The 23,146-nt window shown below is 53.1% G+C and overlaps 2 protein-coding genes across 2 annotated transcripts; both read right to left on the bottom strand.

Annotated features, from left to right (window-relative positions):
- Positions 1-3,712: 3,712 nt before the first annotated feature.
- Positions 3,713-8,132, bottom strand: FBRS (fibrosin). Its single transcript, XM_006871905.1, has 10 exons — positions 8,094-8,132; positions 7,797-7,892; positions 7,482-7,550; positions 6,599-6,628; positions 6,158-6,229; positions 5,733-5,850; positions 5,547-5,627; positions 4,668-4,751; positions 4,336-4,543; positions 3,713-4,247 (listed from the first exon to the last, which is right to left on the bottom strand). Exons 1-10 carry the CDS (start codon positions 8,115-8,117, stop codon positions 3,713-3,715), a joined length of 1,317 nt encoding a protein of 438 aa, XP_006871967.1. The 5' UTR covers positions 8,118-8,132.
- Positions 8,133-8,208: 76 nt separating this feature from the next.
- Positions 8,209-20,843, bottom strand: LOC102838653 (flocculation protein FLO11-like). Its single transcript, XM_006871978.1, has 19 exons — positions 20,821-20,843; positions 20,531-20,699; positions 19,610-19,731; positions 19,350-19,539; positions 19,019-19,062; positions 18,713-18,822; positions 17,588-18,170; positions 17,388-17,457; positions 17,222-17,313; positions 16,792-16,863; positions 16,405-16,701; positions 15,222-15,344; positions 13,268-13,985; positions 12,827-13,006; positions 11,840-11,869; positions 10,802-10,850; positions 10,411-10,711; positions 8,647-8,948; positions 8,209-8,432 (listed from the first exon to the last, which is right to left on the bottom strand). Exons 1-19 carry the CDS (start codon positions 20,841-20,843, stop codon positions 8,209-8,211), a joined length of 3,699 nt encoding a protein of 1,232 aa, XP_006872040.1.
- Between the last annotated feature and the right edge of the window lie 2,303 nt (positions 20,844-23,146).

The following is a 23,146-nucleotide window of genomic DNA, read 5'->3' as shown; positions in this document are numbered from 1 at the left end:
AATATCTGTACATGTTTGTGTAACAGCTTTATCCACAGTAGCCCCAAACTGGAAACAACCTGGATTCCCTTCAACGAGTGAGTGGTTGAACGGTGTTATATCCATAACATGGACTACTACGTACTCCATGGTGAAAAGGAATGGAATATTGATACGCTCAACAACTTAGATAAATCTTAAGGGAATTATGCTAAGTAAAAAACCCTAAAATTCAAAAGGTTGTATGTTATGACTGCATTTATGTAACCTTCTTAGAATGACAAAATTATAGAAATTAAAGTTAGTGGTTTCCAGAGGCAGGAACTGGAGAGGGCACAGGGTACAGACAATAAAAGGATAATGCAAAGGAATTCTTTTGTAGTTACAGAACCATTTTGTATCTTGACTGTGTGGCTACCCAAATCTATTGTTGTCGTTAGGTGCTGTCCCTCGAGTCCCTTCCGACTTGTAACGACCCTTTGATCCTTTGCACAACAGAATGAAACAGTCTGGTCCTGTGTCATCCTCCCAATTGTTACATTTGAGCCCACTGCAGTTGTCACTGTCAGTCTATCTCGTCGCGGGGGGGGGGGGGGGGTCTTCCCTACTTGGCTCTAAGCACGTCTTTCTTCATCATTGCATGAAACACACATAAACACACACACACACACACACACACAAACGAATAAATGCAAAATCTGGTGGAACTGAGTAAGGTCTGTAGTCAACAGTATTGTACCTGTGTCTTGGTTTTGAAGTTGTTACATACAATTATGTAAGTTCTTCCTATTAGGAAAACTGGGCAAAAAAACTATTTTTTGCAACTTCCTGTAAGTCTATGATTATTGCAAAATAAAAGCTATAAGTATTAATCAGGGGAATAAAAGGAAATTGCAGAGTACATTTCACAGGATTCCATTTTAATATATTTTTAGTTAGAAAAATACTAGAGAAATACCTGACAATTAACAGTGATTATTTCTGAGGGGTGGAATTATGGGGCACCTGATAGCTAACAATGGTTACCTCTTGGTGGCTCTGTAGGATGAACACTGGACTGCAAACCGTAAGGTTGGCAGTTCAAGCCTACCAGCTGCTCTGTGGGAGAAAGATGAGATTTTCTGTTCTCACAAGAGATTTACAGTCTTGGAAACACTAAACAGGGTCACTGAGTCAGAACTGACTCAACAATACTTATCTTAAACACAAATTTTCCATTTAAAAAAAAAAAAACACTTCTTAATAAACCTGTGATCTTCCTGTGTTGAGAAAAATCTATCCAGATGAGCTCTTTGGGATCCTCAAACTCTTTCTAACCTGAACTGAACTGAACTGTTCCAGCAGATCTCCTTGGAAGCCGCCATTTTGATTAGATCTTGCTCTTAGGATTGGTAAAACCAAGACTCATACCTAGTTATGATTTGCTCCATAGAATTGTCTTTATTAGTTCCAACTGGGCTTAAAAGACTAATAGAAAGATCAACTCCTTGAGGTGGCTGATCTTCACCCAGCACTTCTGGCACCCAGAGAGCTTAAAGCTTGCAGAGGCCAAAATGTTTAAAATGGAAAATTCTGGAGCACGTGAGATCACAACTTCAACAGCTACAGCCACTACCAATTTCTGGACTTCAACCAATTTTGTCATTGGTTGAAGTTGACAGTCTTCCCTGTCTTTTAAGTCTTCCTGATCTTCCTTGAAATGTTTGATCCATTTAAAACTTGTTTTATGTTTAAGGCAGCATTTCTGCAAAGCTTCAATGATTGGGAAGATGTCTACTTGAGTGTTGATAAATATTTATTGTTGTTGTAAAGTGCCATCTAGTTGGTTCCGACCCATTGTGACCCTGTATAGACTCTCCTAGGAGCGGATCCTGCAAAAAAATTTTTTTTCACTATGGCACAGAAATTATCTAATTTTCTGATGATACCCTAACAAGATTAAGACAAGTGTTATTACTGAGAAAACTTGTCTGTGACCATCTACTGATTGCAGAGACACATCTAAATACATTTTGTTTGGAATAAACCTGAGCACATATGAACTGGAACCCTAGCAGCAGTATTTTTTTACTTACCCTCACATTTGTGTGTTTGAATGATTTTATGATAAACATGCATTAACAAAATAACCAATATATAGCTGAAAAACTTAATAGATCTTTTCCCACCTAACTCTATGTACATACTTATTCAGGCAAATACAGACAAGGGCATGAAGAACACACAGCAAATGATTAATAGTGGTTAGTTACTTCTGGGGAAGACTGTGGGTTGGGCAGGTTTACAAGTACAGAGGGGAATTTGTTTTGCTCAATGTATTTCTGTATTGTTTGATTCTTACTTACATATGTATTCCAATTTGAGGAAAATCAAAGAGAAAACCCCTAGTGTTCAACACTCCAACCCCTCCACCCACAACTATAGACTCTCCTGGGTGAGAGAAGTTTCTTGAGGTTATAGGCAGTATTGTCCTCATCCCTCCCACCAGGACCCAGCCCAACTCACCCCAGGCGAGACACAAACACTGAAAGAGGAGCCAGAGGGCCTCATTGTAACACTCATTTTTATATAAATATCCACAAGTCATGTTACAGAGTAAGCCCCACCGGGAAAAAAGTCAACAGTTATGTTTTTGTTATATTGACCCCTGCCGCCTGCTGCTTTGAGAAGGCTGGGGCTGGGGCCATGAGGCCGCTAAATAAAGCTGCCTATGCTGCCCAACCCGGGGGCTCACCCCCTTCTTTGGTGTGTGGTACATGGTGACCTTCTCTGGCCCCCCTTAGCCTGGGGCAGGGTTCTGAGAAACAGGATTTTGGGATGTAGGGCCCAGGAGTCCTGGGGGCACTTGGAGATGGGGTGGGGTGGGACTGAGGCATTAAGAGGTGGAGTCTGAGGCTTAGAGGTTGAGCTTTAAGGGTGGAGACACAGAGTTAACAGGAGCACAGAGGAAGGCCTGGGCTGCCAGCAAAGCAGGTGTTACTTGCCCTTCTCTCCTGTGAGAGGTTCCTTTTCCTGTGGGTCCTCCTCCTGCTAGGCCCCACATTCCCAGGGAGAACTCCTAGGCTTCTGCCTGTCCCCTTCCAGCTCTGCCCTGCAGCCCATCTCCCCCCACAGAGAGGCCAGAGGCTGGGAACACAGCACCAGTCTGAGGATTTAATTAATCAGGAAGTAGGGTTGTTGGGAGGGGCACCCCTGTAAAAATGTACAAAAGGTCTGGGGGGCTCTGTGGAAGGGGAGATAAATATGTACATAGAACCCCCCTTCCTTTAGCCCCTCTTCCCTCGGCCCTGTGAGGGCATGAAGACTTGGGTGGGAGGTGAAGGGAAGGAGCACTTTGGCCTCTGGCTTAGTGAGCCCTTGGGGGAGGGAGGCAGGCCAAGGACCTAGAGGCCCTCAGAGGGGGTGATGATGCACCTCAGATCATGAGCTATGACCACTGAAATGACCCCCACTATCTCTCTTTCTCTCTTTCACACGCACACATAAACACCCACACATACACACATACCCCTCTTTTAAGAGGTTTGTGACCTCTGCCCTCCCAGAGACCCCACGGTTCATCTGATGTTTGATGTCATGGTGGTTTGGGCTTCTGCTCCCAGGTCCCATGACCTCAGAGATGGCTGGTGAGGTCATGACCTTTGCCCTCCAGCCCTGGGTGGAAACCTCAGCCATAGGATCATGTCAAAAGGAGAGGGGGGATGGAGCTTTGTCCCTCGCCCCACTCCTTCCCTCACCTGTCAGCCCGGGCAGGGCCAGGGGCCCTAGGTGGGGAGCCTGGTCGGGGGGCGGGCACGAGTGGAGGTGGTGCCCCCAAAAGGGCTCCTGGTGGGGTCTTGCTGAGAAGATGAGGGGTTCCTGGGGCCGCAGCAGGTGGTGGCGGCGGAGCCAAGCGGCTGTATAACAGGGGATGGGGAGGCTCTAGACCATAGAGGCGGGCAGCAGCCACGGCCCCTGGTCCGGTCAGCTCCTCACCTGCCTCATAGAAGCGGGGTGGCCTAGCAAGGCGTGGGGGGCCTGCCAGCCAAGTTGGCTCCAGGAAGCCAGCACAGCGCTCTGGTGGACTAGGGCCCAGAAAGGGAGGTGGCCGGGGCCTCTCAAACAGCAGGTGAAGGCCTTGAGGCCCGGTGGGAGCTGCAGCAGCCTCTTCCTTCCGCTCTTCCTTTACCCGCACGGATTCTTTAGCTGGCCTGGCCCCTTCCTCACCAGCCCGGGCCTTGGGAGTAGCGGGAGAAACTCGGAGCTGGGGCCTTGAAAAGGGGAGGTCCCTGGGAAGCAAATGTGGGGGAGTAAGTGAAAGTTTGGCAGGGAGAGGCTAGGCTGTGGGGTGAAAAGGCAGCCAAAGGAAATGTCTACCTGTCTTTCTCCTCCTTGGTGATCGAGGGCTCCCGCCGCTCCACAGACCGCTCCTTGTCTGAGCCTGGTGTCCGGGCAGCCTCAGGGGGACGGACCCAGGCAGGAAACGCCAGAGGACTGCGGTGCAAGCGGCCCCATGGATCTGGGGGGGAGGCAAAGGCTGGTGGGGCTCCTGGGCTTTCTTTCTGGGCAAAAACAGCGCCGGAGTCTAGGCAGAAGGCAAAGGAAAGAGTGACAGAGGCCAGGAATGGGCAGCCCCACTCAAGCATCCCCATCTGCGCACATGACTCCAGTCCCACTGTTCCCTTCCCCTCACCCCATCCAGCACTCACTGAATGTGGGGCTGCCCAGGCCTCCAAAGGCCCCATTGGAGAGAGCAGCCAAGGAGGCGAAGCTTGTGGGACGCCCAAAGGGATCTGTGGGAGAAAAAGAGATGGTTGGAACACAGGCATTGAGAACTGACAGGGAAGTCACTGGTGAGCCCTCAGCTACCTGGCTATAACCGCCAGGTGTCTAGAACTTCCTCAGACCAGACACTGAACTTGGATATGCACGGTATCATTTAACCTCACGATAAGCCCCATGAGGCAGACAGGACCATTCCCACACCCAGACAAGGAAAAGGCTGACAGAGATGAAGTCACTTGCCAATATAGTCAAGCTCACCAGGATTCCAAGCTCTGGCTTCTGTGACTTGAGGTCAAGTTCTTCTCTCATACTGCCTGCCCAGACCCACCTTAGCAGATGCCAGCTCTTCAGCAAGTCACTCGTCTAATGATCCCTACCTGCCTTCCCTCCTGCCCTGTATCTCAAGCTGAACTCCCAGCCCCTCTATGGGAACTTTTCATTTCTTCTGCCAGGAAAACCTTTCTCCTTTGTTGAGTTTAAATCCTCTTGTTCACTGAAACCAGTGCAATCTTGCCAAGGACCCCCAAGATCTAGTGATGGCACTCTCTCCTGGACCTGCACAACCTCCTTCTACCCTACTCTTACCTGACAGTGGGTCACTAAGAACTGCTGTTTTAGATACAGCATCTGAGTTAACAGCCACTGAAAATCACCCTGGTCTTCTTTAATCCATTTTACAGATGAGGAAACCAAGGTTTAGAGGGGGTCGAGCCACTTGCCCAGGGTCACAAAGACAAGGGGAAGCAGATCTGACTTCCATCCATAGCTTGAGAATTCATGGAAGGCCGGAAAATGGCTCTTACCAATGTGGGTGCTGGGGCTCAGGAAGGGTCCGTGGGCCCCGGGAGCTGCCGTGAAAGGGTTGGCTGCAGCGTGGATGGCACCTGGGACAGAGTGGTGGGAGATTCTGATGAGGCTGAGTGTGCACAGTATGAGCCTTGGGCTTGAGATGAGGAACCTCATGACCCAAGAGGGCTGGCCAGACTCACCAGTCGCAGTGAAGAGGGAGGCCGGGTGGGAGAGCTCCTGCCCAGGGGGCAGTGCCCCATAGGGTCCCGGAAGGCAGGGCAGGAGGTCATTCCGAAAGTCAAGCTTGTGGGAGTCGCCCTGCGTGCAGACATAGGGAGGAGCAGCAAGTGAGGGGCCAGGTACGGGTGGGCTTTTACTGCCCCATCTCTAGTGCCCCTTCAAAGCCTGGCTGGCTAAGGCCATGAAGGGGTGTGATGCGTAGCCTTCTTTGCCCATCCCTCTCAGAAAACAGACCCCCTGTTTGTGTAACTGTTCACATAGTGACAAGTACAGGAGGGAATGTTTGTGGCCAAGATTCTGAAGAGCGCTGTAGGAGATAGATGCTCAGAGCTCAGGCCTCCCCCAACTCTCTGGCCAGCTCTTCCCAGCCCTTGGCTCCCAGTACCTTCATCTTCTCCTGGTGTCTCAGGATCATGTAAGCCACACGCACATGCATGGCACACCACTTCCCTGGTTTCTGCTGCCCCAGAAGGATGACCAAAGGGAAAGGGAAAGGGAAAGAAAGAATGCTCACTCATCACTCAGTCCAGGCCTGGCCCAGGGCTCAGGCTTACCACACCATCCCCATTCGTTATTCCTACAGTTATGGGATGACTAGGTCCATTTTACAGACCAGGAAACTGAGGCTCAGAGAGAGAAGCTGTCTCGCCCAAGGTCCCAAGGCCAGTTATATCTGAACCCAGGTCTGTGACTGCAAAGCCGTTCCATATCTGGCTGCCTCCATGTCTTGGGCTTCTCTCTTTTCCAAGTCAGATGCCTCCCTTCAACCAAACATCCTGACACCATCCCCCAGCTTCATGCAGGTTATGGTCCTTGCCAAACTCACCCTCAAAGGTGGCCGGAAATGGTCGGGGATCTGGAGATGGCAAAGGAGATATTGGAAGAATTCAGACCAGTCTATTGATGTGGGTGCCCATCTCTATAGTACCTAAGCCTCCCCAAACCTTTCCTGCTTGTGTCTCTCTCCGTATTTCCTACTCTGGGTGTTTCCCTTCTAGTACCAGTCTCTAGTCCAGGTTTCTGAACTGGGCCCCAGGGAGTGAGCCCAACAGGAGGGCCAGTGAGAGGGTTGGGGATTAGTGGACAGGCAGGCAGCAGCCTTCTAACCAGAGAAGCCATGCTGTGAACAGTTTTCTATTGTAGTGGGGACCCATTTTAGAATCTTTTAAGAAAAAACTTTTTCCCACTGCTAAAGGAAGATGCAAAGTGTCTGGGCAGGATTCTGCTGAGCAGTATTAAGAGAGATGCTCAAAGCTCATGCTGCCCCCTGACTTGCTGCCCAACTTGCTCTCTCCAGACTTCTGGTCTACCTTTCAGGAAACCTGTCAGTATCTGTCACCCTGCTTCCAGAACCCTGGGGTTTATGGCTGCCACATGTGCTAAGCAGGAGGACAGCCTCTGGCTCCCCATGTGACTTCTTTTATGGATACGGCTTTCTGGTTGGATGTCATTTGAAAACAGGATTCTGTGACCTCAAATATTAAAGAACCAACCCAAAAACCCTACAAGAACCACATTCTTCTTTTGGGTACAACTTCATGAAATTCCTGTTGCTCATGCCTGGGAAATCCTGTGGTTTACAGAAAGAAGTCTACTCTCTCATAAGACACCCAGTGACCGCCCAATCACATTCTGAAAGGTGAGCTCAGGAGTTCACGCTTCTCAAGTGATTCTTGCTCCCCCCAGGAACTGCCCCGGCATCCCCTCACCTGTGTCCCTTTCTGGGGGAGCCCACTCGGCACTGGCCCCAGTCTTGGTGGCAGCTCGGGGTTCGTGTTCTGGCAAAGGGGAGTGGAGGGATCATCAGGAGAGCTCTGATTCCAGGTATGGAAGGGTCTAGAATCATGCTAAAGGGCAGGGGTGATGGTGGTGGGAGGGTTTGCTTTGGTGAAACCCTGGTCCAGAGGGGAGGGCAGGAAGGATGGGGGTCTAGGGGCATCTGGGTTTGCAGGGTATGGGGGTCTAGGGGCATCTGGGTTTGCAGGGTGTGGGAGGTAGTAGTCGTGTCTGGTTTGAGAGCTCACCTTGGGCTGGAAAGCCCCCTGCAGGGATCCAAAGGAGACGGCCGGTGGGAGACCCGGAGGTAAGCCGGGCACAGTGGGAGGAAAGGCCGTGTAGGGCTGTGGAGAGAAGGGGACTAGTCCAAGCTGGTGTAGAGGTGCAGCGCATCAGTCTGCCTTTTAGTCCTCTGGCCTCCACCCTAACACCCCCTGGGGGCTCGCCCATGATAGAGGATCTTGCTTTTCCAACTGAAGTCTGGAACCCAATGACCAGGGCCACAAACATTCAGACATTCATGCCCACACACCACACATACTCACATTATGCCGGAAAAGGCCTTCCATCTTTCCTGGGTATTTCTCAAACTAGGGAAGAAAAGGGAAGAGTAAGTTGCCAACTAGGAACCCAGGCTTTCCCCTGGAAATCGTTCCCTCCTCAGGTCTCTGAGCTCACCATGTGGGTGCCGTGGGGCGGCAGCAGGCCCGGGGGATAAGGGGTGAAGTGCTGGTGGGTGTGCTGGTGGGTGTGCTGGTGCTGGTGGTTGTGCTGGTGGAACTGGAAGGCCAGAGGCCGTGTGGAGCCTCCTGCCCCCACCACCTCAGGGCCACCCTGGGCATTCAGGTAGCGAGAGTTCAGGTCCTGGCCGATCAGGTCCTGCTCTGTGAGAGGGGAGGGGGAGAAGTCTTTAATGTCTGTCATCACCATGACAGCCTCCTTGGGCCCAGGTGAGCTGGCCTTCCCTTCTGGCCTCTCGCTGCTCCCTCCTCAAGCCCTACGATGTATCTAAGGTCTAGCTGCCCCAAAGTCAACAGGGCCCTGAGCCCAGGGCCATGGCCCACACCCCCCCAGCCCCAGCCAAGACCCCAAACTCACCAGAGAGGGCGTTAGCCGCTGAGGCCCCAGGGTGCCCTGGCACCTGCAGCAGGGGTGGGGGTGGGGGTAGGGTGGGGCCAGGGGAGAACAAGGAGGGGTGGTGGGGTGGTGGTGGTGGGCGCAGTCCAGAGGGGGGGAAGCTGTGACTGGACAAAGGCAGGGGCAGTGAGGGCGTCGGGGGTCGGTGGGTGAGCTGCGCGGACGAGGAGGAGGCAGATGAGGAGGAAGAGGACGAAGAGGATGATGAGGGGGGAGGCTGAGCCACGGGAGGGGCCGGGGCCTTGGGGGGCGGCCGTGAAGAGCTGGGGAGAAAAGTGGGGAGATGAGTGAGGGGTTGGGAGGTGCCAGTTCTGACGGGGAGGGGTCAGAAGCCTGGGCCATATCCTGACCTAGCCCCCAGCATGGGAGGTGGTAGAACGTGACCCACCCCCAGAACTCCTATCCCCACCCAGAGGACCCATCCTCTGACTGGGGTGCCTCCTGAACCCAACAACCCCCTCCTTCCTTTTCTAGGTCTCTTTCCACAAAGCTGCCTCTGACAACTCCAGTCACATGACTTGCCCTTTTCTGACTCAACCACAGTACAAAACATGTCATTCATTTTGACGCTTAATACAATAGGCCACTTGGGTTCCTACCCTAAGAAAGTGGAAGCAACACCATGCTGACCTGGCCTGGGAGTCAGGAGATCTAGGCCCATCTTGCCATTAACACCCTGGGTGACCTTGAGCAAGTCACTGACCCTCTCTGAGCCTTAGTTTCCCCTCAAATAGTAAGAAAAATAAAAATTACAATAACAATCACGACAGCATCAATAGTATCAGGAACTCTTACCCTTGAGTAAGCATTGACTATAAGCCAAGTTCCGTCACTTGCTTTACTTACTAATGCAGGCCTCCAACACGTCACACCACCTTCCCTATTTGACACTTAATTCTAATAGGCCACCTGGATTCCTACTCTAAAAGAGGGGAAGCAACACCATACTGACTTGGGCCCAGCCCTGTATGTATGCACCCACACACCATTTACTTTTCTTTAATTTTTTTGTTGGTGGAAGTGTTGTTTTAAAATCCTTTCTGTTTAAGCTCACCCTGAGAAATAACAGGTGGAGGCAGGAATGATAGCACTCTTATTTTTCTGAAGCACGTAAAAGGGTATAGAACACACGACTATGGGAGTATGCTTGTTGTTAAGCCGTGAAATCACATCATGTACCAGTGGTGGGAAGTGTGTGCACACTTTGGGAAACACTGCTTCAACTCAAAGTTAACGCTCACAATGATGTAAGGAGAGAGGTGCTACTATTATCCCATTTTACAGAAAGAGGAAAACTGAGGCTCAGCAGGAGTAAGGGACTTGGTAAAAATCACACAGCTAGTAAGTGGCAGAGTAAGAATTTGACTCTAGGTCTGTCAGACACCAAACCCAGCAAGTACTCTTCAGCATTTGTCAGTGTTTCCCAAAGTACGTTACCAAGAACCTTATTCCTAGCAAGATGCGCCTTGAAAAAAGGTTCCACCAGCAAATAAAATTGGGAAACACACAACCTAGATTGCCCTGCACATGGCAAGTCCTGCGGTATTCTCTTTAAATGGGTATAACTCAGGGTCTCTCAACCAACTTTTAAAAATTCAAAATCTTTTTCAATCACATCCTGTAACTCCCATCTCATGTCCCAGCCCCTGAAAGTAGGGGTTGGCACCAAAATGATTAGGCTCTTCCAGACCATACCAGACCAGACCTGATCCCTTGACCACTCACCTGCCAGTGCTGAGGTCCAGGCTGCTGCCATAGGGAGAAGTGCGGAGGCCAAAGGGCGAGACCCGAAGCTGCAGCTGGGGCTGGGGTGGGGGTGGCAGACTGGGGGTGGCTGGCAGGGATGCAGGGGGTGAGGCAGGAGGCCGAGGGACTGGTGGAGGCGGTGGTTCCTTAGAGGGGAAAGGCACTAGCAGCGGGTCGGGCCCCGGGGGCTGTTCCTGGCTCCGCTCCAGGCCCGACACTTTAGGGACCACAGAGAATTTTGCTTCACAGTTCCCATTGAAGGCGCCATGGGGGCCCGAGGCTATGAGGGTGGGAAGACAGACATGCTCAGTTGAGACCCAGGCTCACCCAACTTTCTCCCTTGTCTCTAGCCCTGGCCCCTGGGACCAACCTTTGCTGGTTGAGACTGTAAAGGAAGGGTCGAGGTCATCATCGGAAACCTAAGGAAGAAGGGCAGACTCCTGTCAAGCCAGGTCTCCGCTCAGGAGACCGTGGCAAGCTTGTCACAACAGCTTGGCTAAAGTCTACCAAAGTCTATGGGCTCCAAAGAGTCTATGATAGGGGGAAAGAGGCAGACCAGGCCAAGAATCTGGCTCTCCGGGAAGACTGAACTGAGGCACCACAGAACCAGGCACGCTAAAGCAGGGGTATCAGCTCTCACTAACTGCTAGCCTAGAGATCTATCTGGCCTACAAGTGTTAACAAACAGTTCGTAACTGACAGTTATTTAGAAATTGGGATTCCTTATAAAAACTCCGACTCACGCCTGTCTTGAGAATGAACCCTATTTTTGCATGGCAACAATTAGCTGGAACTGGATAGCAGCCTCCCCCTTTAGATGGGCAAGTACTCTCTGGTTCACCATAGTCCCTTGCCTAGCTTACTTTTAAAATCTAAAACAAGACACAGAGAACAAATTTAGCTACTTACAAGGACCAAGTGGGTAAAGGAGCAACAGCTATGACACGTTCTCTCAAAACAAACAAAACAGCCCTAGTAATAAACTGAAATACACCTTTTATGGGCTAAGTTCTTACAAAGACTACAAAGGCTTAGTGTCCTCATGCCACAGTCTGCTCAGTCCCTAAACCTACTGTCCTCTCTAGGAGAGCAGACTTATGGGAAACAGAAAGGGCCAGTTCAGTGCCACAGGCATTCTGGGGTTCCATGGAGAACTGCTGGGAGCAGAAGAGCTTTGGAATGGATGGCACACCCAGACACAGACCCAGTTCGCTGTAGACACACCAAAACAAGGTCACTTGTCCTCCCTGACCCCTTCCCTTCTTTCCAAACAACCTCATCCTGGCTGAATTACCCTTATCTCCCACTCCTGAGAAGGCTCTATCTATGACACCTAGAAGACCATTTAAACTGCAGCCCACTTTACAAATCATGATACTGCACACCGGAAGGTTCCAGCCCCACTCACCCTCTCGTCGAGATCGCTTTCTGCGTCACACTAGAGAGAAGGAAAGACAGAGGTATCACAAAAGGAAAGAGTAGGGCCCATGATGAGAGGGGACTTTCAGAGAGGGAGTGAGAGGGGAGGGGCCAGCACCGGCAGATAGCACTTACAATGTATCCAGCTTCCAGAGAGTGACAGGAGGAGGCCTGAGAAAGACCAGAGTCCAGAGGTGAGGGAGGCTGACTGGCTAGGCCTTTGGATAAAGTCCAATCTCTCTAGCAAGGCACTCAAGGCCCCTCACAATGTACTCTCAGTTGCTTCTAGCTCCTACTTATTACATACTCCCATACTCCAGAGGCTCTGACCATTTTCCAAGTATACCAAGTTCTCTCTCATATCTCTGTACTTTTGTCTAAAAACAACTGTGGCCCCTTTATCCTCTTAGCAAACCCTTTACTATCCTTCAAGGCGTGACTAAAGGCATCCTAGGGGACTTTCCCTAATCACAACCCCTCTCCCATTTTCCAGGCAGTGAAGTGGCTTCCTCTGTGGGTTTCTGTAGCAGTTCTCACAGAGCTCTGCCTTCTGCAGTTTCTCAGGTTCTACTCTTAAGTGTCTGTTGACTATCTCTTTCCTGCTAGATTGTCACCAGCACCTTGAGGGGAAGGCAGGGAACACAGCTAATTCACTTAGATGTACAGTGATTCAACTACACTAAGTCCCTTTAATGCATCCCTGGATTAGCAACACATTTAAGGTAGGTTTCCTACCACCACCCACAGCCACTGAGCCCATTATTATTACTCAGAGCCTTTTTGTTGGTAAAAAGCAGGGGAGTCTGAGGGTAGATCTGTAGGATGATGAGGCCTCCCACTTGCTCTGCCTTCCTGAAGCTAAGTCCCTCAGACACCATAGTCACTGTTCCCAACGGACAGTGGGGATGGAAACAGGGTCTATGTGGAGGACAGCCTACCTTGAGTCTTAAGGAGTGGAAATCTGGGGCAAGCTCACCTCTTTCCTTCTCCGCTTATTGGGCCATTTTCGGGCCCGATCCCCAGGGGGCCGGCCAGGCTCCCGATCAGAGCTGTCCCCAGGCTCCCCAGTGGCCCCACTGGAGCCCCCCCTCTTCCGCTTCCCAGAATGCTTCAGCCGGTGTTCCAGTCGCTCTGGGGGCTGAAGCGATGCATCCTTCTGTGGGGGAGGAGGTGGGACTGAGGTGGGTGAAGAAAATAAAACTCCCAACTTCTCTGGAGGTGACTCTCAGCCCCGGCAACCTGGTTAGTCCCTGGAGACTCGCTCTACCTCCTCCCACCCAGGGTGGGGCAGAAAGCTTGCCAGAGAAGCCGGTTGCTCTGGTTTGGGGTGCCAGCATTCCCCCCTCAACTCCACCCACTCTAGGCACCCTCACCTTCTCGCTGCCCCCTCCAGAGCCCCCACTCCCGACAGGCCCACCTGCAAGGCCTCAAGGCTGGCGAAGCTAGCAATAGCGAAGCCATCGATTAAGTCCTCCTCCTCCTCCTCTTCCTCTTCTTCGGGCTCTTCCTCGGCCTCCCCGTCGTCTGGTCCCCCCTCCTCCTCCTCTTCCTCCCCGCGGCTACCCGATCCAGCAGGCCGCTTCCGAGCTCGGGGTCGTGGGGGCCGAGGCCTGGGTCGGGGCCGCCGCCGTCTCGGGCCCCCAGGCCGCTCTCCAGCCGAAGCTGACGACCAAGGCCTGGCAGGAGGTGGCGGCGACGACGAAGACGAAGAGCCGCGCGGGGCGGCCAGCACGGACCGGGGTGCGTCGCCGCCGGGCCCTCTGCGGCGCCGCTGCTCCCGGTCTCGGTCTCGGCGCGAGCAGCGCCGCCGCCGCCGCTCCCCCTCAGCGGCCCAGCCCGGGCCCGGAGCCGCGGCCGCTGCCGTCTCCATGACGACCGCCCTCAGCGCCGCATCCGGAGGCGGCGGGGCCCGGAACGGCCTGTCCGTAGGCCCGGGGTCGCAGACGCGGCGCTGACGGCTGCACAGGGACGAGAGGGCCACGGTTTCCCCTTTAAAAAAGCAGGAGCTGCCGGCCCCGAGCTTGCCCCAAGGCCAAGGCCCGGAGAACCGGCGCCGCCCCCGGGCCGACAAGCCCGAGGGGCCCCCCCCCCGTGGGGCCGGCGGGGCCGCGACGGCTCTAACGGGGCGGTAGTCCCTTTAAGGCGAGGTCTCAAATAGTCCAGCCCCTGGCCCCTTTAAGACGACCCGATGGTGTCTGGCCGGCCTAGTTCGGTGGCCGCCCCCTGCCAGGGGTCGAGGCAAGTCTCCCCGAGGAAGAGGAAGGGCCACCCCTTTAAAAGGGGCCGAATGCTCAGCTCGAAACGCAGACCTCCCCTTTAAAAGTCTCAAGTCCTCCGGCTAAAGAGTCCACCCCTTTAAGGAGTCCAGGTCCGCCTAACAGCAGGCCGTTCCTTTAAGGACTCAGGAGTTAGTTCTCAGTCATTCACAAGCGACTACGTCCCCTTTAACCTGAGTTTAAAGGACTTTTTGCATGGGAAGAAAGAGGAGGTTAGAAACACCACTCGCCCCAATTCTCCCAACAACACAATTCTCAATGTATCAGCTTCTGCTCAGCGGCTTCCCCTTTAAGGCTCGCGTTGGTGTCTGCCGAGTCCAGCGGCCACCCCTTTAAGGAGATTTAAAGGGGCCTCCTCTGGGCCCAGCTCCTCCAGCCTCCGCCTACAGTCGCCATGAAAGGCGCGAGGGGGGGGCGGGGCCGCGGGGGCCAGCCCTCCAAAGCCCCGGATATGAGGCAACGGTGACGGGTAAAGCTTCGACGTCTGCCGACATAAAAGTCTTTTCCTTTCTTCCGTCTCTGTCTGACTTGTGTGTTAAAGGATCCAGAAAGGCAGTTAGGCAGCGGGGGAGCTCCAGCGCACCCTCCTGTTGTCTCCTTTAGAGTCTTGGGCCTCTTCTCCACCAGGACTTTCCAGCCCCTCCTCCCGCTTCCTCGTCAGCCTACGCCTCCTTCCTCTCTCTGTCTCCTCCCACTCTGCCCCGCCTCTTTCTGCCACCCACCCACCCACAGGCTTAGTCGTTGATAGGCTGACGAGTTTACGTCGAAACGAAGGGCTGAGTTAAGATCGGGGAAGTGGGCAATATGTAACCACCCTCAAATCTTTGATTGGGTAGACATCAGATTGGCTCCGCCCTTCAAGTCTTGTGACTCAACTGGTTAGAAGTAAGTGCTTGGGGCGGTCCCCCAGAGGACCGCCTCTTCCTACTCGTCGCTGATTGGTCAACCTTTTGCCAGCGTCGAGGCGGGAGGGGTTGGGATATAGTGCGCGAGTCTTCAGTAGCAGTTGGCCGCTTGGCGGCGCGCGGTCGCGGAAGGTTCCGTTCGACGACTGGTGAAGTCATCTCTTCCTTTCAGCCTCTTGGTTTAGTCCACCGGACGCCTAGCGTCTCGCGCACGCGCGTGGCGATAGCCTCGCTCTGTTGGCAGCTCAGCGGGATCGCTCCGCGACGCTGTAGGGCTTGAGTGCCGCCGCGTGCTTTGTGCAAGCTAGATTCTCTGGAAGAAAGCCGCGGTCAGTTGTTGCTCGGCTCCATGGGAGGGTGTCAGCTTTGGGGTCTTCACGCTCCATCAACTGAGAAACACTTAGCACTTACGTACCAGGCACCTTTTTATGTGTAACTCATTTTGAATTATGCTGTTAAGTGCCGTGGAGTCAGTTCCGACTCTTGGTTTGTATAAAACCTTTCACTTTACAGTGTTTCTTAGACTTTTTAAATCTTTTCTGGGGCAGAAAACCTCATCTTTGTCCCGCGGAACGGCTGGCGGACTCGAATCGCAAGTTCAGTGCTTATCGTATGGAGCCTTCTGTTTAAGTAGATAATTGCTATTAGCTCCATTTTAGAGAAGAGGTAACTGACAGACCGCCTCCCAGCAAGGGTTTGCCCTCAAGAAGCTAGCTCGAGAGTGTGATGTATTCTGTATCATAAGTTTTAAAAGACGCAAAGTCCTCGCTTAATTGCCAGGATTGCCATTTTAATATGAATGTATTGACTCTCACTTTGCTTTCTCATCTATAAAATGACTTATGTCCTTTCACAGGGCTATATGCAAGACAAGTACTGTTAAGTTTCATGACTCATAGTGACTTTGTATAGGGTCTCCGAGGAGCAGGTGGTGGGTCTGAACTGCAGATCATGAGGTATCACACAGCACCACACCAGGTCTACAAGTCAAGTATATTTGTAGCAGATTAGTTACTGAATCTAGCTGCAGTTCTTGGAATATATCAGGAGGAATCCATTGTCTTGATCAAAGTCTTGGTCCACTCTGGACCTTTCATTCTCCTTGATGTATATCATCTAGAGCCAGTTCAGAAGGGTTCCTCCATCCAGGAGAATCTCCAGTTACCATTTCCCCAGCCCTTTTCTGTACCTAGCTGTTAGCTGGCACTGCCCCCATTTCTCAGCCCTTTGGGTACCAAAGTGGAAACATCAGGGCCAATCACACAAACTGAAGTCAGACATACAAAGGAAATCAGAAGCATATCGAAAACTTTACTAGAAATATAGAGAAAAAAACCAAAATCAAGGTAACTGTCTCAGGCAGCTTCCCCTACTCCAGGGTGGATGCATGGACAAATAGATGTTCCCCCTCCATTCCCTCCTCATTCTCTTCCAGAAGCAGAGCATCCAGCTCCTCCAGCCGCTGCTGCAATAGAGGTCCCACGTCTGGGTTAGGGGCCAGGCTGGGAGTAAGGGTCCTGCTAGCTGCAGCACGGACTCCTCGGTAGGGTCGCCGGGAGTGAGGGAGGCTGCTATCCCGAAACACTACAGCCCGCCGGAGCTTCCTTGAGCTGGTGAAGATCAGAGTTCCATTGCGTTCCCGAGGTTCCTCGAAGATGGTCTCAAAGGTCCTGGGCCAGGTAGAGAGGGGTGCTGGTCACCAGAATACTTGATGATTCCAGCCTTCCTTCTACCACCCCTAAGCCCTCACAGTTTCTCACCTCCTGGTTGTGGGCGATTGGTAATTCTTGTTGGTGTAAATTTCTTCCAGGCTGAATTCCTTCTTGTTTAACCTGGTGGCAAAGGGTAGAGGCCACTGAGAAACCTGGAGCTAGCTGTGTCTACAGCCATCATAATTGCCCAGAAGGAATGGGCAAGGCCGATATATAGGAGGGGGCTTCGTGGGAAAATTACATGATCTTTTCATTCTATTTTTCTACCAACTTTTTCAAGCCCCCTCATATTTAAGTTTCTCAGACATGTCAGAGCCAGGAGTACTACTGAGGACAGACAGGTAGTTCCAGGCTCAAACCATGTTCTTCCCAATCGAATATTCCAGGCTGGACTGGGATCCCTGACAAGACTGCCCTGCAGGGATGCAAGCCCATACATGTTTGACTAAGGCATCAGCATGGGCAATGAGCCTCTCACCTGACTGGTCGAGGCAGCCCCATTGGCGTAAGGTTGAGTTGAGGCCGGGCAGGTGTCTTGCGTATTCTAAATCGAGAAACCTTCCCCACGGCCTGCAGAAATCGGGCCGAGGTTGAGAATGTGACATGGGCTCAGGCCACCACCTCTCCCTTGCCTGTACTCCTACCTTGCTTTCAAGGTCGGGAAGAACGTGGTCCTCTGGGGCCCTTGGCTCCTTCCTTTGAGGTGAGTTCAACCTGCCGGGAAGATCAAGGTTCACCCAACATTCACAGTAACAGACCCATTTTCTGCCCACTGAGTACTAGGAAAGGAAGCTAGGCCACGGCCAGGGTCAGGGCTTGAAGGAAGGTTTACTGAGAGCATTACCTGGAGTCCACAGGCTCGGAGAAGGAAGAAGTGGATGTGGTGGATGAGCAAGATGTGGTAAGAGGAGGAGACGTTCCCACTCCTCCGAGAGGAAACACCTCTTTCCGAAGACAGGGCCGAGGGGGTGGTGAGGTTTGGGCCATCTCTCCACCTCCTACAGTGTGCCGCCGGGGCCGAGGTCGACTTATATGGGGTGGGGCAGGGAGCCAGGTGCAGGCACTTGGGCCAGGGGGCCCTAGATCAGGGCAGGAGTGGCTTCGGCCCAGAGAAGGCTTAGGGAGCAATGGTGGGGGATTGTGGTCCTGGGTTCGCCATTGTCGGATAGGGGGTCGGGGACTGACAGATGCAACACCCTCAGGCTCCCCAGACTGCTCAGCCTCTGAGATGGCAATCTTCAACTCTAGCTTCATGGGAGGTGCTGGGGGTGGGGGCCGTGGGGTTTTGTTAGGTGTGAGGAAGATGTCAGCAAAGCTCTCAAGCTTGGAGCGGACGGAGCGGAAGAGGGGGGCCAGGCCCCAAGGACTGAGGCGGGGACGTAAAAGGCTGGATGTCGGTGGGGTTGATGAGGACTCCAGGTCAGGATCTGGGATTGAGAAAAGGAGTCCCAGGTGGGCGTTCTGTAGTTAGAGATGATCTAAGTGCCACCTAGAAACCTCAGCACCTTCCCCCCACCCCTACTACGTCCACTCCTGAAAACCAAGCTCCATGTTTAGGAGTTGAACCTCAGGCCCCTGAAATCAAAACCCATCTCCATAGAGCAATCTTTGTTCTTGTTGTGAGCGGCCATGGCGTCAGCTCCTGACTCATGGCAACCCTATACACAATAGAATGAAATGCTACCCCATCCTGTACCATCCCCATGGTGTGGTCAGATGCACATTGGACTGTTGTCATCCAAAGGGTTTTCACTGGCTAATTTTCAGTGTAGTCCACCTCTCTTCCTAGTCCACCTTAGTTTAATAGCTCCACTAAAACTTGGTCAGCAACATAGCAACACGTATCTCCACTGACAAGTTGTGTCTGTACAGGTCTCTAAGCACCACCTCTACCTCTGTACCTGACACTTCCAAGCTCTACTAGGACTTCCCAGAGTGGCAAGTGTCGTCCCTCTGCCTAAGTCCTTACCTGGTGCTGGACTCTCTGAATGGCCTACAGGCTGGGCAGATGACTGGAATGGGGGTTCCAGGTCCCTAGGTGGAGGCAATGGCTGGTGAGCCACTGTCATGGGCTCAGCTCTGGAGGGAAGAGGCCAAGATAAGGCTGGGGGAGCTTCCAGGCCTAGATCTCTTCTGAGCCAGAACCTCCCATGTCCCTTAAGGTTTCTGAGAGCACTACAGGGAAATACTGGACGAGTAAATCCTGATGCTTCTAGCTCTGGTTGTCCGAGATAATGCTTGAATACTTTGACAATCCCTTCCCTAACCCTCTTACCTTCGTGCTGGGATGGTGAAGTTGGAGGTCTCATTGACAAAACCCTGGATATAAACAGGGGATGTTTGTGGGGACATAGGAAAGCTCCTTCTGACCTCCCCTCTTGACTGCCTCTTTAGCTTCCCCATTCCCCCACTTCTCTCTCTTGTCTTCAGATGCCTCCTGGGTTCACACCAAAGACCATTTCACTGAAGGCTTTGTTCAGTGTCTCCCATCTAAGATGTTGTGCTAATGCCCTGAGTAAATTCCATCCCAGACTCAAATCTGTCTTCTCTTCTGGAATGCCTGCCCCTAGCTGAACCTCTGACTTGCTTACTCGAAGTTCTGGGACCTCTGCCGGGGGTCTGGAGCCAGCAATGTCTTCCAGCATCACCACCAGGGTAGGCTGGGGGGCCCGGTCCACCTTTTGTGAAGAGGTCTCCTCTGGACCAGGGTTTATCCTTGGTCGTCGTCGCAGAGTTGAAGGGGGTCGGTGGATGCGGCTCAAGGGCTCTCGGCACAAGTGCAGAGAGCTGGAAGATCTAAAGGGGGAACAGTAAGATCAGATAGGCTCAGCTGTGCCCCAGCTTACCCTGCATCCTGCATGCTCACCTGGCCTGTGGGGACCGTACGGACTGTAGAGATGATGGGGCAGGTGGTTGGCTGTGGATGGAATCCCAATAGTTGCTGTGGTGCCGAGGGGTGGAGGACTCCTGCTGGGGCGCCAGAGGGACCTACAAGAAGAGGAGGTGTCAAGAGCAAGGTGATGGAATAAAATTGGCCTGGGCAGGATTCCCCTGTGCCTAATAGTGCCCTCAGTCACAAAGGTGACCAATGCTGTGGCTAGAATATATTCAGGATCTCCAAAGGAAAAATGACTCAGACTGAGTTAGGGACCAGACATTAGTGTCCTGAGCTAACAGGTATGTCACCTGGGTAGTCTCACCTAGGCTGTTTGAAGAATTAAAAAGTGACCTTGTGTGGGTGGGTCACTGCCTAGTTTGTTCCCAGTTGTCCCCATCTGTGCAGTGGTGTCAGTGACCTTAGCCTATTTGCCAAAGGGTTAGCGGATCAGCTGAGAAGAAAGTGGGAAAGTTTCTCAGTTTCAAGTCAGAGGAGTGTGGTTCAAGCCGAGAGGGTTGGTGGTGGGAATGTTGTTGTTAAAGTGCCATCGAGTTGGTACCAACTCATAGCAACCCTGCATAGGGTTCTGAGGAACAGCTGGTGAGCTTGAACCGCTGACCTTGTGGTTTTTCAAAGCGACCTTGCAGTCCAGCGAGCGCATTAACCGATAGTGCCACACCAGGACTTCCTAGTGAGAATGGAGGTGGGAATAGGCCCTGCCAATCTTGCCCACTTCTAGGTTGGAGCAAATGGGAGCCAAACAGGATTCTAGCATTAGGCTGCCTGTGTGATGGGGACGGAATGGTGTGTTTGGACCTGTATCATCCTCACTAAGGGTCTCACAGGACTTTGGTACTTAGCAGAGAGTTTGTGTGTGTGGCAGGGTGCCTCTTAGTTCAGGGGGCTCACCATGCGGGCAGCCATGACATCTTCCAGCACCACGGCCAGGACCCTTCGAGAAGCCTTTTCCAGGGACGAAGGAGCCCCCAGGGGCTGCAGCCTCGGCCGTTTTGGGCTCCCGGCTGCCCATAGTGCTCGGGCCAGTGGCTGGCGGCAAAGACGCGGCGAGCCAGATGAGCTGGAGAGTGAGAAGAAGAGGGCAGCTGCTTGAGCCTGTCGCAGGCTCTGTGGTTTCCCGGTACTGCCGCCAGGCTCCCCGTCTCCCGGGATCAAGACAGGCGGGCGGGGTGCGCTCTCACCTGGAGTCCCCGGGCAAGTCCATGGGGGAAGCGGCGGTTCCGGGGGGTCCCTGAGGGATCCCAGGCTGCAGCCTGGGATGGGGGGGAGCAGGGGAGCGGGGAGTAAGGGCCAGCCCCTCCCCCGGGGCTCCGCCCTTCATGGTCTGCCCGCAGCGCCCAGTAGCTCACGGGGCCGGAGCTCTAGAGCTTGGAAGGGCGCCCCCCGCTGGCCGCCTGGAGCGGGTGTCTTCCCGCTGCCGCCGCAGCGATCACCGTATCACTGGCACCCAGCCTGGCACCTGCCGCGAGAACCTGGATGGCGGTGGCCACAGTTTTCCCCACGGCCTGAGCCTCCCGGGGCCTTTGTCCCTGCAGATTCGGCCCGAAATCCCCCGGGATCCACTGGGATCCCGGTCCTGGGAGGCGCCGCTTCCGCCGGATCCCTCTGCGATCCTCCTCCACTCCCAGTGAGTAGTCAAGGCCTCTGAAGTAATATTCTCACACACCCATGGTTCCCTCCTCCCCAGATCCCCCAGACAGGATCCCCGTAGAAAGAATCCTACAACGCGGTTCCTCCAATCAGACGCCGCGCGTGGATCCTCCTGCCCCTGTGAGCTCTGGCTCCGCGAAGCTCCACTCAGACAAGGGAGGCCCGAGCTTGAGCATCGTGGATCTCGATCTGGATCCCTGGAGATCCACTGTCAAGCAGATACCCCTTCACTCCATTCCGGGAGGTACCGCCCACAGGCCCCCCACTCCACCCTCCCGGGTCCCCGCCCCGCGCTTCCCCCACTACAGGAACAGATGGTTCAAATGTTCCTCCCCCCGCGCTACTCCCGCCCTCCCTCCAACAGCTCCGTGCCCTCCCCTGCGCGCCGCTCACCGCTGCCTCCGGCAGATCCCGGGTCTTCGACGGCTCCCACCTCCGGCTCCTTTAAAACCAGCCTTACCTAACCCTACCCAACCGCTGAGGGCCTTCTTCTGGGAGCCTCCGGGCACCGCCCAATCGCCTGTCCCCGTCTTCCGGGGTGGTGAGAAACCTATTGAAGCCGCCTCTGAAGCCATCATCCCTAGGGGCAAGAAGCCAATTTGGGCAGAGTAGCCATCATAGTTGAGGGCAGATATCGTAGTCCTTGATTAACTGAAGTGGACGGATGTCGTCATCTTTTGAAAGCCACTCAGTGGCCGAAGCCTCTTCCAGGTTTCTCGAGCTATTCAAGGAAACTGGTGAAGCTATAGTGCCGCCACGTTTTTTAAGGGCATCTTCCGGTTATCTCACGTTAGTCCAATAAAGTGAATGCAGTACTAACGATATGCGAAATTTCCAGCTTCCTAGAGAGGCGGGTTCCCGTACTTTCTGGGTTCTCCAGCCGCTTTCGGTCTCACAGACTCAAAAGGGGATTCCCACATCCCTGGGTGAGAGTTTGGGAAGGAGCGGTTTCCGGCCCCACTGCTCAAACGCTGTGCTGGAGAGACCGTGGTGAGCTATAGTTGGGGAGGAGGCTTGTTGTTAGGTGCAATCGAGTCGGTACCGACTCATTGCGACTCTTATGAACAACAGAAGGAAACACTGCCCTGTCCTGGGCCAACCTCACAATCGTTGCTCCACCTGAGTCCAACGCTGTCGCCACTGTGCTAATCTATCCCGTTGGGGGTCTTCCTCTTTTTCTCCGACCCTCCACTTTATCAAACATGATACCCTTCTCTTCCTGACAATATATCCGAAGTATGGCAGCCGAAGCCTGGCCATTCTGGTGCCTAAGGAACACTCTGGCTGTACTTCTTCCAACACAAATCTGTTTGTTCTTTTGGCAGCCCATGGTACTTTTAATATTCTCCTCCAACACCATAATTCAAATGTATCAATTCTAATACCATCTTCCTTATTCACTATCCAACTTCCGCATGCATATGAGTTTATTGAAATTGCCATGGCTTGAGTCAGGTGCATCTTAGTCCTCAAGCTGACATCTTTGCTCTTCAACACTTTAAAAGAGGTCTTGTGCAGCAGATTTGCCCAAAGCAATATGTCGTTTGATTTCTTGCCGGCTGCTTCCATGAGTGCTGAGGAGGCTGGGGAAGATAAACTTGGATTTACCTGAGTGGTTGGTACTTCTCAGAGAAGTGTCTGCGGGCGCTGTGCAGAAGGCTTCGTATAGAGCATCATGTAGGAGACCAATAAATACTTCCCTTTTTAAAGTTCCGGACTCCTCAGACGCATGCCTAAAGGGAGATCAGGGGGCATCTCGCTGCTTTGATAGGTTGTGCGCTGCATCATAGAGCCTTTACCAGGAGCCTGTTGGTGAGGACGTGGGCAGGTACTGAGTTTCTCACACAGTGAAGGCAG

This window comes from Chrysochloris asiatica, unplaced genomic scaffold (assembly GCF_000296735.1).
Source record: "Chrysochloris asiatica unplaced genomic scaffold, ChrAsi1.0 scaffold00178, whole genome shotgun sequence".
Taxonomy (NCBI): domain Eukaryota; kingdom Metazoa; phylum Chordata; class Mammalia; order Afrosoricida; family Chrysochloridae; genus Chrysochloris; species Chrysochloris asiatica.
The sequence above is the reverse complement of the archived record's forward strand: the minus strand, read 5'-3'. Positions and strand labels throughout refer to the sequence as shown.